Source organism: Lepeophtheirus salmonis, chromosome Z, assembly GCF_016086655.4.
Source record: "Lepeophtheirus salmonis chromosome Z, UVic_Lsal_1.4, whole genome shotgun sequence".
NCBI classification, from domain to species: domain Eukaryota; kingdom Metazoa; phylum Arthropoda; class Copepoda; order Siphonostomatoida; family Caligidae; genus Lepeophtheirus; species Lepeophtheirus salmonis.
In genome coordinates this window covers 6,509,276-6,525,138 of record NC_092584.1, presented here as the reverse complement: position 1 = coordinate 6,525,138, position 15,863 = coordinate 6,509,276, and the positions used below count along the sequence as shown (strand labels likewise).

Here is a 15,863-nt window from a genome sequence, read left to right as displayed (position 1 = left end):
AGCAGCCCCTTTGTTTCATCTTCATAATAATTTTTGATTAAAATTACGGAATGCTTTGGGGCAAGGATCATCTTCCGATTGTTTCAAGGCTTGTCTGCATTTCAATGCATTCTGATTAGCCTTGCAGTAGTAGCCAACAATATAATCAATAGTAGCTGAACACACTTTGCAGTCCCGAACTGCGCATTTCAGTTCACTTTCCTTTCCTGACTCGTAGCTTGACGTGAATTCCATGAGTCTATATTGCTGTTGTGCTTGACATACCGAGAAAGTAGTGGTAGGTGAGAGTGAGAGAACAACTGTTTTATCTTGAGTCACACAATTTGTAGTCGCACTGCTTAGGGCATTCCTTCCAGCATATATGTACAAGCTACTTTCTAAAAACAGCTCTGAATTGCCTTGGTGTAGGATTGTAAGCCCATCCATGTCTCAGCCTAATAGATTAGAAAAATGTCTCCAATGGTCTTGCCCAGAGTTGAACAAGTTAATGCAACTTAACTTTTAATTTAATTATTTAAAAAAGCGTTATTCTAAGTTAAACTTAACGAGTTAATTTTTAATTTATAAAAAAACTAACTTTTAACTTAACTTCTTAATTTTTTAAACTGCATTATCTTAATTTTAACAAAATTGATTAATTTAATTAGTTAAAGTTAAATATATTTTTTTATTCTTAGTTGAAATACTGAAAAACTGTTATTAAGTAACTGTAAGTTATCTGATAATTTAGTTAAACACTGTGTCGACACTATCTGTTTTATTAAACTTTTCAACTGGAACATTCTACATCAAATCGATAAAAAGGATATTTTCTCAGTGTAGTTGAAAATGTCGTTTTTATACTATCTCCGATATTTTTATAATTTTCCATATAGTTTAAAATTAGATAGAAGCTAAAAAATCTAAAATTTTAACTAGTTTTTGACTTCTATTTTAGTAGTAACATGAATCTGTATTTTTTTTTTTTTGATTGTTCAATTGGAGGTGGATAAAATTTTAGCAGAGAGACCAACAGATCAATCTTCATTATAAAGGCTTGATAAATATCTCAATCGAATAACTTAAATAGTTATTTTTTAATATCGAAATTAATTTGAACTTAACCAAGGTTGGGGGTGTTCATTTAACTTAAATTACTCTAAAGTTAATTAACTTAAACTTAATTAGTTAGAAAAAATTAAGCCGAAATTAACTTTAACTTAACTAGTTAATTTTCATAGAAATCGAAATTAACTTTAATAATTCAACTAGTTATAAAAAAAATAAAATAATAATTGACTTTAACTAATAATAATAATTCGTAATACGGTTACATCCTAGTTAAATATAAATCATTTTATTATACTAAGATGTCCCCATATTATAGATTATATTACAAATTATTTTATTATCCACAGAACAAGATAAACCTGGTAATTTGTGGACAAACGGACGTAGAAACACGGACTACAATATTATTTTATACTAGGATTTACCCAAGAATCTGGTCTGATCAGAATAAAACATGGCCTTAAATACGTAATTCAGAATTTTGAACAACTTTTATTTAAATAGTATCTAAAATCTGTATCTATCTCCATTTGTGAAATAAATACCCTGGTTATGCGTTTTTATTAGCGAGGAGGAACAAGTTGGCTTAGCTAAGATCAAGGTTAAACCATCATGTAATTGGGCTTGCTAGAATTTTCAACTTGATGTATTGTACTGATTGTTGGGAAAGATGAACAGATTTTGACAAAACACGCAACACTCATCTACAATGACGTCAATATTAAAAGCGTGGTGGAAGTCAAACATCAGTCAAACACGCGTTATGGTATTGTTCTTCTAACTTTGGCTAAGTTTATACAAATAATGAGCTGAGCGGGGCTCTCAACTCCAACCGATATCCTATTTTTAAATGTGTTTATGCTCATTCTTTATTTATCTTCATCAGCAACGGACAGTAAAGAAAGGATTCACTTCTAAATACCTCAAATCCAAGAGCTTCTTTTGTTATTACGTTTCGGGAAGAAATGCTGGATAGTTCGGATTCAGCTGTTGAAGCTATGAATGTCATTGCTTGCGGACAAGGTCACAAGGGGAGTCAGAGGTGTCCGCAGGATAATGTATATTTTTTCAATTTGTTACAAAAAATATCAAAAATCCACAGCTATTTTCAAGAAATTAAATTTTATTAGAAAAAATTTTAAATAATAATATTTTGTAAAAAAAATTTAAAAAACTACAGCTCTTTACAAAAAAATTACAAAATTGAAATTCAAAACATTAAATTTTTTTGAAAATAGTTTCAAAAATCCATAGTTGTTTGCAAAACTATAGATAATTTGTAAAAAAAATTCAAATATGAATTTTTTTCGAGAAAATATTCAAAGCTTTTTTTTTGTAAAAAATTTTAGTAAATCCACAATTATTCTAAATTTCAAAAATCACAGAAATTCAGAAAAAATTATATTTTTTCTGGAAAAAAAATTGAGAAATTATAATGAATTTCAAATATTAAGCTTTCTAGTATAAAGGAAAAAATCTTCCCCTCAAACCCACCCCCTGCGGACACCGTTGGGAGTAGTTTGCAAGGCAAGATTCCGCCAATTGTTTTCAATGTGATGGGTCAGAATTTGGTCAGTCAACTAAATGGTAGGGTTTTTCCAAGGGAGCAGAAAAAGGACTTCAAATAAGAAAATAGCTAAGAATGTCCATTTCTCTTAGCAGAAAGATTTCAAAGCCTCTATAAGGTCTTCTTAATTATGTACATGTATTACTTGAAGTCAGTTTTATTCTCTAATAAAAAAAATTACCTGTTCATAATCATACAAGTTATAAAAACATCATAATATTTTCCTTCAAGACTGCCACTTTCTGGAGTGCGCTTTTAGAGTCCATAGAGTAGAAACATCCGTGAAAAGCAATCTATTCATAGGCTATGAATGAATACGTATATGATTCATAGGATCATACACGCCAATCTTTTTTCCTCCTTTGGCATCGAAGGAAAAGAAGAATGATAAATAGTGATAGGAATAGTCTTTATTTTGGGCATATTAAAAAACCCCGAAAATCAACCTGATCGGTCCCTTAACAATTTGAAGAATATTTTGGAGGCTAGTAATTTAGCTGTCATGTCGTTTTATTAGATCAGCTAAATCAACTATGACAAGGGAAAAGCAAATAAAGAAGACCATTGTCGAGAATGTCTCCAATGTCGATCCTCAATTCTACTCTAAGTCCACCAAGGACTTACAAATATGGCTCTGCAACAAATCGTCTAGGTTCCTTTCCATCTTTTATGAGTACACACGCATGATCAATCAGGTTTTGAGTATAATTAAATATATAGAAAAGAAATTTCACTGATCAGGAGTTTAATAATAATGACAAAAGCTCAGGAAAGAAAATGCATGCATCGGATTACCAATTCCAAAAAAGCAGGCTAGGTAAAAAATAAAGACGATTTTCATCATTAATAAGTAAAAAAAACTTCCTTGATGTAAATTGCAAAATATGACTGTGAAGGCGTTTAGTCGAGTGCAGTCTAAATTAGCCTTGGAGTCCAAGTTGAGTGGCAAGTCTCGAATACTAGTCAGTAGTCCCCACCTTGAGTGATATTACCGTGATATTTTTAGAACACATTATTCAGAGGGTTATAATGGGTAAGGATTTCTACAAGATCCTGAATATCCGACACAACTCCTCTGAGATTGAAATAAAGAAGGCGTACCTAAAATTGGCCATGAAATATCATCCAGATAAAAACAAATCGGAATGGGCAGAAGATAAATTCAAGGAGATTTCAGAGGCTTATAAAGTGCTTAGTGATAAGGAAGAGAAGAGGAAGTATGACTGCGGCGAGGATGGACCCCACTCGAATAAGAATGAACGCCATTCTAGTCAGAATGGATCCCACTCTAGTGAGAATGAACGTCATCATAGACCGAATGGATCCCACTCCAGTCAAAATGGACGAGAACCTTGGAATGACATAAGATCACCCTTCGCACAATTCAATATGATCCCTTCATTGAGTCCCATGGACAATTTTGTATTTCTCCATAGCCATAACATTATTCATGCACATACTGCCGCACAGATGCATTCTTTCTTTTTTTAGATATTGAGAAACTTTATATCGATGATAATAAATATATTATTATTTGATTTTTAAACAAATAAAATAATCTATTCCGACAATAATTCTGGTTTATCCAAGTTACATAATATATAACTTAAAAGATTGACTTGTATGTTATAAAAAATCATATGCAATGAACTGCAAAAAGAATATTAGTTTTACAATCTCTATACATTTGTACTTATGTGTTCGTACGACCCATCAGTTCGGTATTGGATCTGAAAATTGAGTTTGACTTTCCCTGAAGCCAAGCCAAACTCTATCATTATATAATATATGTAAAAAGTATTAAGAAGTACATTCAAGTCTCGACCATAATTACGGAATTATGCTCGAGTATCTAGGTGCGTTTGCAGGGGTTCCAGTATAGTTAAGGAATTTTTGCTTTTTACTAGAAAAGTTAATATTTCAATTATTTTTTCAAAAAATGTAATATTTGAAATTTAATTCTCCAATTTCTATTTCTAAACATTTCATTTGCTGTGAATAGTAATGGGTTTTTAAAAATTTTCTAGAAAAAAAAAAATATTTGAAATTTTTTTGTCAAAAAATTTTACATTTGAAATATAATTAAATTTTTTTTTTACGCAAGTCAGAGGCCAGGGCAAATTTGGAAAATTTACATGTAAATCTTGCTCCTTATCTTTCGAAGACGAAATTATTTTTGTTTCTATTCTGAAACATACATGCAGACCTAATTTGCGTTTATCAGTCTTCGAGAAAGGAATGTCCTCTCTCGAGAAGGTGATTCAACTGCCCAGCCAAAATCTTTTATCAAAAAAACTCGACGAAGTGGATCCCCAAGTCCAAGTATCTTCCTCCAGAAAATACAAGTTTATTTTGCAACTGTAAGCATTTATTGCAGAAACCCGAAAATGTTTAATATTTGCAGTGTACTTCAAATCATCGCCCAAGTCAACTTCAGCTATTAATTTTCATATAGCGAACGGTCTTGAGGATAGGACCTATCCTAATTTCGTGGTTGAGGGTTAAAAAAAATCAAGTTTCGCTTGGATTTGGGTACCAACATCAACATACTTCACATTCAATTTGTGAAATTGGATCACTGGTTCCTTAGAGGTGTTTGGAGGTGATAAAGTCAAACCCCTAGGAATGGCCCTCTTAAGGGGGAAAAATACTATTAGTAGGCGACTTATGTTAACCAAGGAGAGTCAGCCTAATCTTGGGTTTCGGGACTGTAAGTTGTGTTTAGTCTGGGGAAGGGGGATAACCATCCAAATTTGTATCACAGCCTTGACTCACAAAAATCAAAGCTGGCATCTTTGATGAAAAACAAATTTTCAAAAGTATTTAAAGATGACGAAGTTGCACAGATGAAGACAACTAGAGTCCAGGTTCACTTGAAAGGGGGGAGAGTCCGCACTATATCAGGACACGCTCTGTACCCAGATGGAAAAATCAGGGTTTGTGTGTACATCTCTCATACTATTTCTTCAGTGATAAATACAAAACTTTGTCCGCATCCAGAGGAGGTGTGTGGAGATCATGTAAAGCAAAGTTCTTCTTATCAAAGTTGGATTTCACGAGGTTAAAAGAGTCACGAGACGAGTAGGCGAGACTGTCTTGATAAGCCATGTTGCTCTCCTTGTTTGAAGAAGCAATATACCACATCAAAGGAACGACCAATCTTACAGCTTATGCTCTTTCAAGACTTCTCGCTGACGACGTAATGCCAGAAGAAGATCCCATGGACGCGTTGATTGTCCAATCCCTTACTCAGTCGGAAACAACAGACTCGTCTATCATAAGTAATGCCCCTCAAGACAGGGAACTACTCATAGCCGCCAGATCGGTAGGTTAGATAGATGTGACTGAGAAGGTGTTTAACCATAAGAAGAACTAGTGGGAAATGCCCTTCTTTTCTGGGAATTCAGGCTCATGGTTCCACTCACGTTTCAAAATACCTTCCTGAAAAAGCTACACCTGAACCACCGAGCCGTAGTTAAGATGAAGTGCAGTAGCTCGAACGTTAGCTTGGTTTGCTGTAATTGTCATAGACATTGAAAATTTAATACACGTTTGCTCTACATGTCAAGAGAATAGCTCAAACCTAAAAACAGATCCCACACCTTCCTTCCCTGCCTCTGAATGGGAACGCATTCATCTAGATGAGCTATCCTTCAAAGGAAATAACATTCTAGTCTTAATTGACTCTGGATCAAAATGGATAGAGGCTGAAGAAATGAAGGACACGTCGACCCTAGTAATATTGAAATATTCTATTTGTTTTTTCGCTTTGGATTTCCCCTGGAAGTCCCCCCTGATAATGGTCCACAATTTGAAAGTGAGGGATTCAAGACAAAGTTGTCTGAATGGAGAGGTGGATTTAGTTTTGTAACCTACGTATCAGGTATTTATATGTATATAGGGCAACACCCTTGTAATGTGTAAAAACTCCCACAGAACTTCTACTTTCTCGTCATTACGTACTCCCTTATATGGATTGTCTACTATGAAAGTCTGGACGGGGAAACAAAAATGGGTTACAGGAACTCAAGTTAAATCATTCGGAACAACTTTATATTATGTCAAATATCAAGATAATCTGTGGAGAAAACACCTTAATTAACTCCACCCTCGAAGATCCTCTGGATTTCATGTTACCCTGATTAGATTGATGGGTTATCCCGGTTTATATATTTTTCTTGTTTTTATAAATGCACATACTTGGTATTATCCAAGGTTAATAGAAATACAAGATTAGAAATAACGCGAAAACGACTGATGTTTGACTTCCACCACGCAATTTAATATTGACGTCATAGTATATGAGTGGTTTTGTGGATTGTCAAAATCTATTTTTCTTGCCCAGCAGTCGGTACGAAGCATTAAATTGTAAGTTCTAGCAATAGTTATGTTCATAGACTATGAACGGTTGCGTGATTTGTCAAAATCTGCCTGTCTTGCCTAGCAGTCTGTACAATACATCAAATTGAAAATTCTAGCAAGCCCGATTACATGATGGTCTAACTTTGTATTTCTATTGCTATTATCCTTTTTTTATGCGAACGTAATCATTTTATCTTTTATTACAATATTGATTTTATCTCTTATTACAATATTAATTTTATCTTTTATTGCAATATTGATTTTATCCTTTATTGGAATATTGATTTTATATTTTATTACTTCTCACTCCTTCACGACTCCCTATTTAATCCTAAATTGGCGACGATCCTTTATACGTTCCACCTAAATACATTATGAAGGCCCTAGTTTGCTTTGAAATATGGTCATGTGAGAAAAGAGGTCACACACTGTTTGATCTCTCCTCTACAAGAGTGGCCACAGTTGACCACCCCTTATTGACTAGAAGTAGTACACGTCATTGCCCGGATTAATTATGCACCGACTAAGAGACAAATTTTTCTCTAATAATATAGAAAATAACTCTACAAAAAACCCTTAGAGTTACACTCTGTTTTTCATGACCACACTTCCAATTAACTACTCAATACAATAACATCAATTCGAATGACGTGTTGTTCCCTCCTCAAGAATGACAGAATAATAATAACAGTTTAAGAGAAAAAAATGTTATGTTGTGACAACAAAGTTTAGCTAAAATACAAGGTTATACCATCATAAAATTTTTTATTCAAATCTTAACATATCCACAAATGACTTATAAATGTACTAGCAAAAGGGTTACTCGGCGAGGAAGGAGCGGGAAATCCCATGGGTAATGACTAATGGTTAGGACTGGGTATCGCACGAGTAAAACGTAGGAGCAAGTAAAGAGAATCATGAAAATGAATTGACGAATGATGAAAAAAAAAGAGATGAAAAATTGAAAAAATAATCGGAAAATGAGAGAAATTTTAGTTAAACATACATTTTTGTGTGTCATACTTATGTCAAAGTGAAATAAGTCCAACAGGGTGAGCAAACATAAAGGACAAACACACTTAAACTTTATTTTATAAATATACAGATACATCAAGATTAATAGACATACAAAGTTATACCGTAAGAATTTTCCGACTGATGTTTGACCTCCACCACGCTTTTTAATAGTGACGACGAAAAGTATAACTGTGGGCAAGAGAAGCTATATATCGTATTCCTTGACTGTTGCAGTTAAAGTAGCGCCCATTGCACGATGGTCAAACGTTGCATTTCTATTAACCTTGCAGATACACCAGAGACCAATAAAAATAAATAGAATTAGTGCTCTTGTTATACGCAGACGCCTTCAATATATTATTTCTTATATCAAAAATATTCATGTGATTTACACCAGGGAGCACTATATACATTGCACCCTGTATACACGTTCTATTCTATATACACACGACTGCAATATTGACTCACTTACATACATACAACCTTACAATTATTAATATGGAAAATATTCCATATTTGATCGTAAAGACTTTTTTTTTTGATGGAGTACGTCTCGTCTTGCCACAATCTCCAGCTGGCCAGACAATAAACGATAATTATAGAATTAAAGAAAAAAGAGGGAGTAAAAATCTAGAGAAAGTACTTTCACATGGCGCAGTAATAATTAACTACACTAATTAGTAGTGATGAAAATCCTGTGTACAATGGGCATGCGAGGTTGTGCCCTTATCGGAATAGCGGTTCAGGCCGTTTAGGTTTTTGAACCACTAGAACCGGAACCGAGACAGAAATATATTCCTTATTGGTCTCGGTTTTGGTCCCTATGTTCCTATATAGAATATACAACGAAAATACAACATATATTATAAAAAATATATTAATATGTCCATTTTTTGAGCTTTTTTTTTGTGCAATTCCAGCGTTTTCCAATGATTTTTTTTTACGTCACCAGAGTGATACAGTTTTATCTGAGTTCCAAATAGCAAAGGGCTTCCTATGGATCTGAAAAAGTGGTTTTAGGGACCAGGCGGTGTAAATAAAAGAGGGAAGGGGTAGTGTAGATTATGGATAAAGGTCTGCCACTATGTTTGTCAGGACAATAATATTATAACTATAATATTTCTTAAGCCAGGGTTTCCCAAACTTTACTATGCCAAGGTCCCCTACAATAATACATTTTTAGATGAGACTTCCTTCATATAAAACATGTGTACTATGTATATGTAGACAGAAAGCAATTGTCCATGTTTCTGCACGAAGAATTCCCACCCCTGCCTCCCCTCAACTCATTGTCTTAAGCAACCTTAGTTTTGAGGCCCCCTACTGGAACTTGGTGCACTATGCACTCTGTATATAAGATAGCTCCAGCCCTCGTTGTATCTAATATCATTTCCTGGGTACAAATTTTATAGCTACGGCACATGCTTTACGTGCCTGATACCAAACTGAGCCTGTATAAAAAAGAATCGAGGCCGATAAAGCTGAACCAAGACCAAGATCGAAACCGTTGAATTGAAAGAACCAAGACAGAGGCCGATAGAACCGATGAAATTTTTGTGTATAGCATAGGATTTAATTTTTTTTTTTTACATAAGTTTAATTTCTTGAAGATAGCTGGAAATATTTGAATTTTTTTTTCCAAAAAATTCGGAATACCGAGCCAGAATTTTTTTATTTTTTTATTTCGAGCCCATTATAATATGTAAAGCGTCATAGTGTGTCTTGCTCAGAGGCAACACTATGTAGTAATACATTGATTTTTTGCAACGTGTACTATTAAGCTGCAACGTCCACTAGGAAATTTTAGAAATAAGGAATTTTTCCTTTTAACTAGAAAATTTAATATTTGAAATTTAATTTTTTAAATTTTTTTCCCTTAACAATTTAATTTTTAGTGAATAGCTATGAATTTTTGTAAAGTTTTTACGAAAAAACTAACTTTTTGAGTATAGAACTAAATTTTTGAAAAAAAATTATAAAAAAAAAAATGCCAAATACAAAGCCACAAAAAAAAAAATCTTTTTAATATTTCGAGCGTATTATAACATTTAAAGCTTCATAGAATGGCTTTATGACGGGTAAAATTATGTAGTAATACATTGATTTTTTTTGGAACGTGTACTATTTGGCTGCCAGGTTCATTCGGAATTTTTGACAGTTTAAGAAATTTTGTATATTAATATTAGTTAAAAAAATACATGAGGATTTTTCATTTTCTTGATTTTTGTAGAGGGTTGTTTTCTTGTTGACGTACCATACACTTTGATGAAACAAAGAGGCAACTTATACTCATATAAAGAATGACGTCATCTAAATACCAAGGTCCCTGCCCTCCCCCTCCCTCCAAAAAAAAAAGCCCAGTATAACATGTAAGGCTTCATAGAGTGGCTTTCTCACTACGTCGTAATATATTGATTTTTTTGCAAGGTGTACTATTAGGGTGCCTGTCTACTTAAAATTTTTACAGTATAAGGATTTTTTTTTAACTAGACAATTTTATAACTTATATTTAATTTTGGAATCTTTTTTTTCCAAAAAGCAATAGATTTTTGAAATTTTTTTATGAAAAGTTTAATTTTTTGATGACAGCTGTAAATTTTAGAATCTTTTTTACATAAATACAAATACTATGATTCCAGGCCAGAAAAAATATATTTTTCTTATATTTCATTATAACATGTAAAGCTTCATACTGTGGCTTTCTCACAGAAAACGCCATGAAGTAATATTTTTTTTTTGTGCTACGTGTACTATTAGGCTGTCCCGTCCACCCTGAATTTTTACAGTTTAAGAAACTTTTGCTCTTTTCTAGAAAATTTGAGACTTATTTTCTATAATTCTTTTTTTAAGGAGATCTATGAATTTTTATAATTAGGAATTTTTCACAAAAATTCCAAATACAACCCCCCCCCAAAAAAAAAAAAAAAATATAAATATATTTTATATTCCGAAGGCATTATAACATGTAAAGCTTCATAGAGTGGCTTTCCCACAGGCAACACAACGTAGTAATATATTGATTTTTGTGCAACGTGTACTATTAGGCTGCCCGTTCACTCGAAATTTTTACAGTTTAAGAAAATTGCACTTTACTAGCAAATTCTATATTTAAAATTTAATTTTTGGAATTTTTTCTAAAATATTTAATTTTTATTAATAGTTTTGGATTTTTGAAATTAAAATATACTGTACTGTAATTAAAAAAGTTTGGAATTTGTTATCGCCGAATATTTTTTATTTTGCCTTTTATTCCTCTTAACAAGAAAATAAACATCAAACGTGCTAAAAATGTTCCTTCATGGATGTGTTTTGATTTGAAAATCTGTGAAGTGTCGAAAAAAAAGCAAATTTTGATGTTGTTTTATTACAATTTTCTATTTGAATCCAGTTACATAATTTCATAATTTTTCATGTATTGCGTATGATACAAATATTTTCTAACAATGTAAGAACAATTTTTCTCAAGCTTGCCTTAAAGAATGAGTATTGCATTTCAAAACATGCTGCAAATAAGTAAATATGATATTTAGACGTTTCTCTTCATTTTTACTACTCAAATCTCGTTTTTTGACAATACGTGTACAATATGTTATTATTGAATATACTTTTTTTGTTCATTTAAGACAAAAAAAGACACACTAATTTACCAATTTTTAATTTTAGACTAAAAAACTGTCAAATAAATTTTGTATAAATACGACCTATTATTCTTTAATATCTAAGGTTGATTTTTTTATTTAAACATATCTTTATAATCTATAAGTTTAATATTTTTAGTTTTTTTATGAATAATTAATTTCTTTTTATTTTCGATAAAACTAATTAGATGACTTTAAGGAGTGACTACAGTGATAAAAGGCTCAGTGGTATTGTTCAAATTTTAAAGGTGAATAGTTTGGCCGTACATTGATATTTCCCAAATCACTTCGATCCCTTGTATCTCTTATTTTTGATATCCTGAATTGTCTGTTTTCTTACTTAGAGCGTGATAGTAAATATCATAGAATATACTCAGAGTGCTACTAATTGATAATTTTTGGTCCATAGAGTTGTTTGAATAATGTATGAAGTTCATGCCAATAAATTTCCTCTATGTCACATAATAACTGAGCCTTTGATATTCTCAAAAATTGAGCTAACTGTTCTTCAAGTGTCCTAGATTTATGTGAATAATATATACATATATAATTATGCGTTTATTTATTATAAATAGGGAATTATTCGTGGTAACATTCATTTTCATGCTTATCGAAATACAAAAATGATTATCTTCGGAATTCCAGATGAATAACTTCTTAAAATGCAAATCGTCATTATTTCAGCTCATATGGGCAAGTCGTTTTGTACAGTTATATATCTCAAAGCATGGGTTTGCGTGAGATAAAAAAAAAGGTGCCCATTATAGTCGAGTTTATTGTAATTTTTTAGTTCCATATCCTGTTCTAAATTAAAGTACATTTTAATACTTTAACCTGTCCACACATACATTACATCAAATACAATTAATTCAGAACATGAAGAAAAAAAGATTCACTTTTTTCTCAGATAACCTTTCAAAAATGAAACTATGAATCAATAATTGCTTTTAATCATTTTTTTGTTACATTAATACGGAAAATTAAATGCAATTTTAATTTTGGTCTGATATAGTCCCGTCTCTCTTGTCCAAAAAAAAATTGAACTAAAGTGTGGTAACTTCTTTTACTTCACGTTCATAGCTTTTTTTGGCATGGTATTTGGGAAACCGAAGCGGTGAAGAGACAAAACTAATCAGTTGACTTTGAAGAATGCCTACTGTGTTAATAGGTATAATAGGGTTGTTCCAATCCTCGATATTAATAATTGAAGTATCATCCCAATTGAAGTTAGGTGAACAGTATGGCGGTACACTGATATCTCCCAAATAACTTCCATGATATCCCGAATAGTTTATCTTCTTCCTTAGAGCTTGACAGTAAATATCATAGAATATGCTCAAAGTGCAACTAATTGATAAACTTTTGTCCCATAGACTTGTTCGAATAGTGTGCTAACTTCATGTCAATAAATTACCACTATATCACATCATAACTGAGCTCTGATTGTCCCAGATTATATGAATAATATATATATATATATACTATTATGCGTTTATTTATTATAAAAAAGGAAACTTGGGAAAATCATTTGTGGTAAAAATATCTGAAAGTGTCGTTGATGATTTGTCTAATGATCAATTTTATGCTTATCGAATTACAAAAATGATTATCTTTGGAATTGCAGATGAATACCTTCTTAAAATGAAAATTGTCATTGTTTTAAATTCAATATGGCTCAAATGAGCAAGTCGTTTATTACAAATCTATACCCATAGTTATTTCCAAAAAAATTACTCTTTCTGGAAATAAATTTCAAAAATCCATAGCTTGTCTTACAAAAATAATTAATTTTTTCATAACAAATTTCCAAGATTCACAGCTGTTTACACAAAAAATTATTTTTTTTGGAAAAAACTTTAAACATTCATTTTTCTTGTAAAAAGCAATACATCCTTAAATTCAAAAAGTTCTTAGTATACAAGGCATCCTAATAGTACACGGAGCACAAAAATCAATAAATTAATACATAGTGTTGCCCGTGAGAAAGCCACTCAATGAAGCTTAACATGTTATAATGGGCTCGAAATAGAAAAAAGATATATTTTTTTCGAGCTTGGCATTTGCCAGGGGTTGAAAATATTCAACTTGTAAAAAGCAATTTTGTAACAATATCATGCTGAACTACTCTAAAAAACATTCCCAAAATTTTATGAAAAGTGGTTATTCAAGAAAAATTTGTCCCTACAAGATACTTCACAGAGAAATGACTAAAAACTTCAATATAAACAACCACGAAAAACTTCTTACAGTAAAGAGTGCTTATATTTTAACTAATTATTATATTGGTCTTGAAGAATCCATAATCAAATAAATTTCCCATTTAGCCGATGTTGTTTGTTTCTAAGATTGTGCAGTAGATAATAATTTTCGTCAGTAATTTCTTGGCAATACTATTTACTTTTTTTTTTTTTTGAAAGTTCATATTTTATTTATCATGTTCTGAATTAATTATATTTGATGTAATGCATGTGTGGACAGGTTAAAATATTTAAATGCACTTTAATTTAGAATCAGATATGGAACTAAAAATTCACAATAAACTTGACTATAGCGCGGAACTTTTTTTTAATCTCCAGCAAACCCATGCTTTGAGATATATAACCGTACGAAACGACTTGCCCATATAAGCCATATTGAATTTGCATTTTAAATAGTTATTCATCTGCAATTCCTTAAATAATCATTTTTGTAATGCAATAAGCATAAGATGGATCATTAGACAAATCATCAATGAGACTTTCAGACATTTCACACTGGGGGAAACTTGTGCAGATTTTTCTGAATTTATAATTAAATTCGACGATGTGAACGTTACCACGAATAATTTTCCAAAGTTTCCCTATTTATAATAAATAAATGCATAATAATATACATATATATATTATTCATATAATCTAGGACACTTGAAAAAGAGTTAGCTCAATTTTTGGGACTATCGAGCTCAGTTATGATGTGATATAGTGGTAATTTATTGGTGTGAAGTTCGCACACTATTCGAACAAGTCTATGTACCAAAAAATCATCAATTAGTTGCACTCTGAGCATATTCTATGATATTTACTATCAAGCTCTAAAGAAGAAGATCGACAATTCGGGATATCAAAAGTAAGAGACACAAGTGATGGAAGTGATTTGGGGAATATCAGTGTACACTTGAATTTGCTTATTAATAACTAGAATTGGAACAAGGCCACTGGACCTTTTATCAAAGTAGTCATTTCTAAAATTCAACTGATTAGTTTTATCGAAAAAAAAATATTCATAAAAAAATAAAAAATATTAAACTTATTGATTATAAAGATATGCTTAAATAAAAACAAATCAATCTTAGATATTAAAGAATAATGAATAATAAGTCGTATTTTTAAAAATTTATTTGACCATTTCTTCGTCTAAAATTAAAAATTGGTAAATTAGTGTGTCTTTTTTTGGCTTAAATGAACAAAAAGTATATTCAATAATAACATATTGTACACCTAGTATCAAAAAACGAGATTTGAGTATTAAAAATGATGGGAAACGTCTAAATATGTGCGCGTTATACGCAGTAGCAAAACATAATATTTATTTATTGTTAGCATCTTTGGAACTAAAATACACATTAGCGAAAAATTGTGAAAACATTGTTACAAAAATTATGTTTCATCTATAGTACTTAACTAAATAAAGAACCTGTAACTTGATTCTAATCGATAATTTTAAAGAAACGACATCAAAATATCCTTTTTTTTTTTACATTTCACAGATTTTCAAATCAAAATGCAATCATAAAGGACCATTTTTTTGGACTTTTGATTAATATAAAAAAAATGCAAAAAAAAAAAAAAGGCGATATCAAATTCCCAACTTTTGTTATTACTGTACACCGTAATATATATTTTTTATATTTCTAGTCCATTATGAGATATAAAGCTTCATAGAACGGCTTTCTAAAAAAACGCTATTTAGTAATGTATTGATTTTTTTTACTACGTGTACTATTAGGATCCCCCGTCTTCTCGAAATTTTTGATTTTTGCTTGACATTTTTATATTTGAAGTTTTTAATTGTAAACAGCTTTGAAAAAAAAATATTTAAAAAAAATTCCAAATACAAAAAAAAAAAAAATATTTGTACATTTTGAGTCCATTATAATATGTAAAGCTTCATAGAGTGGCTTTCTCAGAGGCAACACTACGTAGTAATATATTGATTTTTTTGCAACGTGTACTATTAGGCTGCCCCGTCTA

General features: G+C 31.3%; 1 protein-coding gene and 1 long non-coding RNA gene across 2 annotated transcripts; both read left to right on the top strand.

The window, feature by feature from the left end:
* The first annotated feature begins 1,823 nt into the window (after positions 1-1,823).
* Positions 1,824-2,808, top strand: LOC139907347 (uncharacterized). Its single transcript, XR_011783893.1, has 2 exons — positions 1,824-2,108; positions 2,505-2,808. It is a non-coding gene; the product is annotated as an uncharacterized lncRNA (long non-coding RNA).
* A 695-nt stretch (positions 2,809-3,503) lies between these two features.
* On the top strand, positions 3,504-4,191 carry LOC121130328 (uncharacterized). The gene has a single exon (XM_040726085.2). It carries the CDS (start codon positions 3,647-3,649, stop codon positions 4,106-4,108), a length of 462 nt encoding a protein of 153 aa, XP_040582019.1. The 5' UTR covers positions 3,504-3,646; the 3' UTR covers positions 4,109-4,191.
* Positions 4,192-15,863: the final 11,672 nt, after the last annotated feature.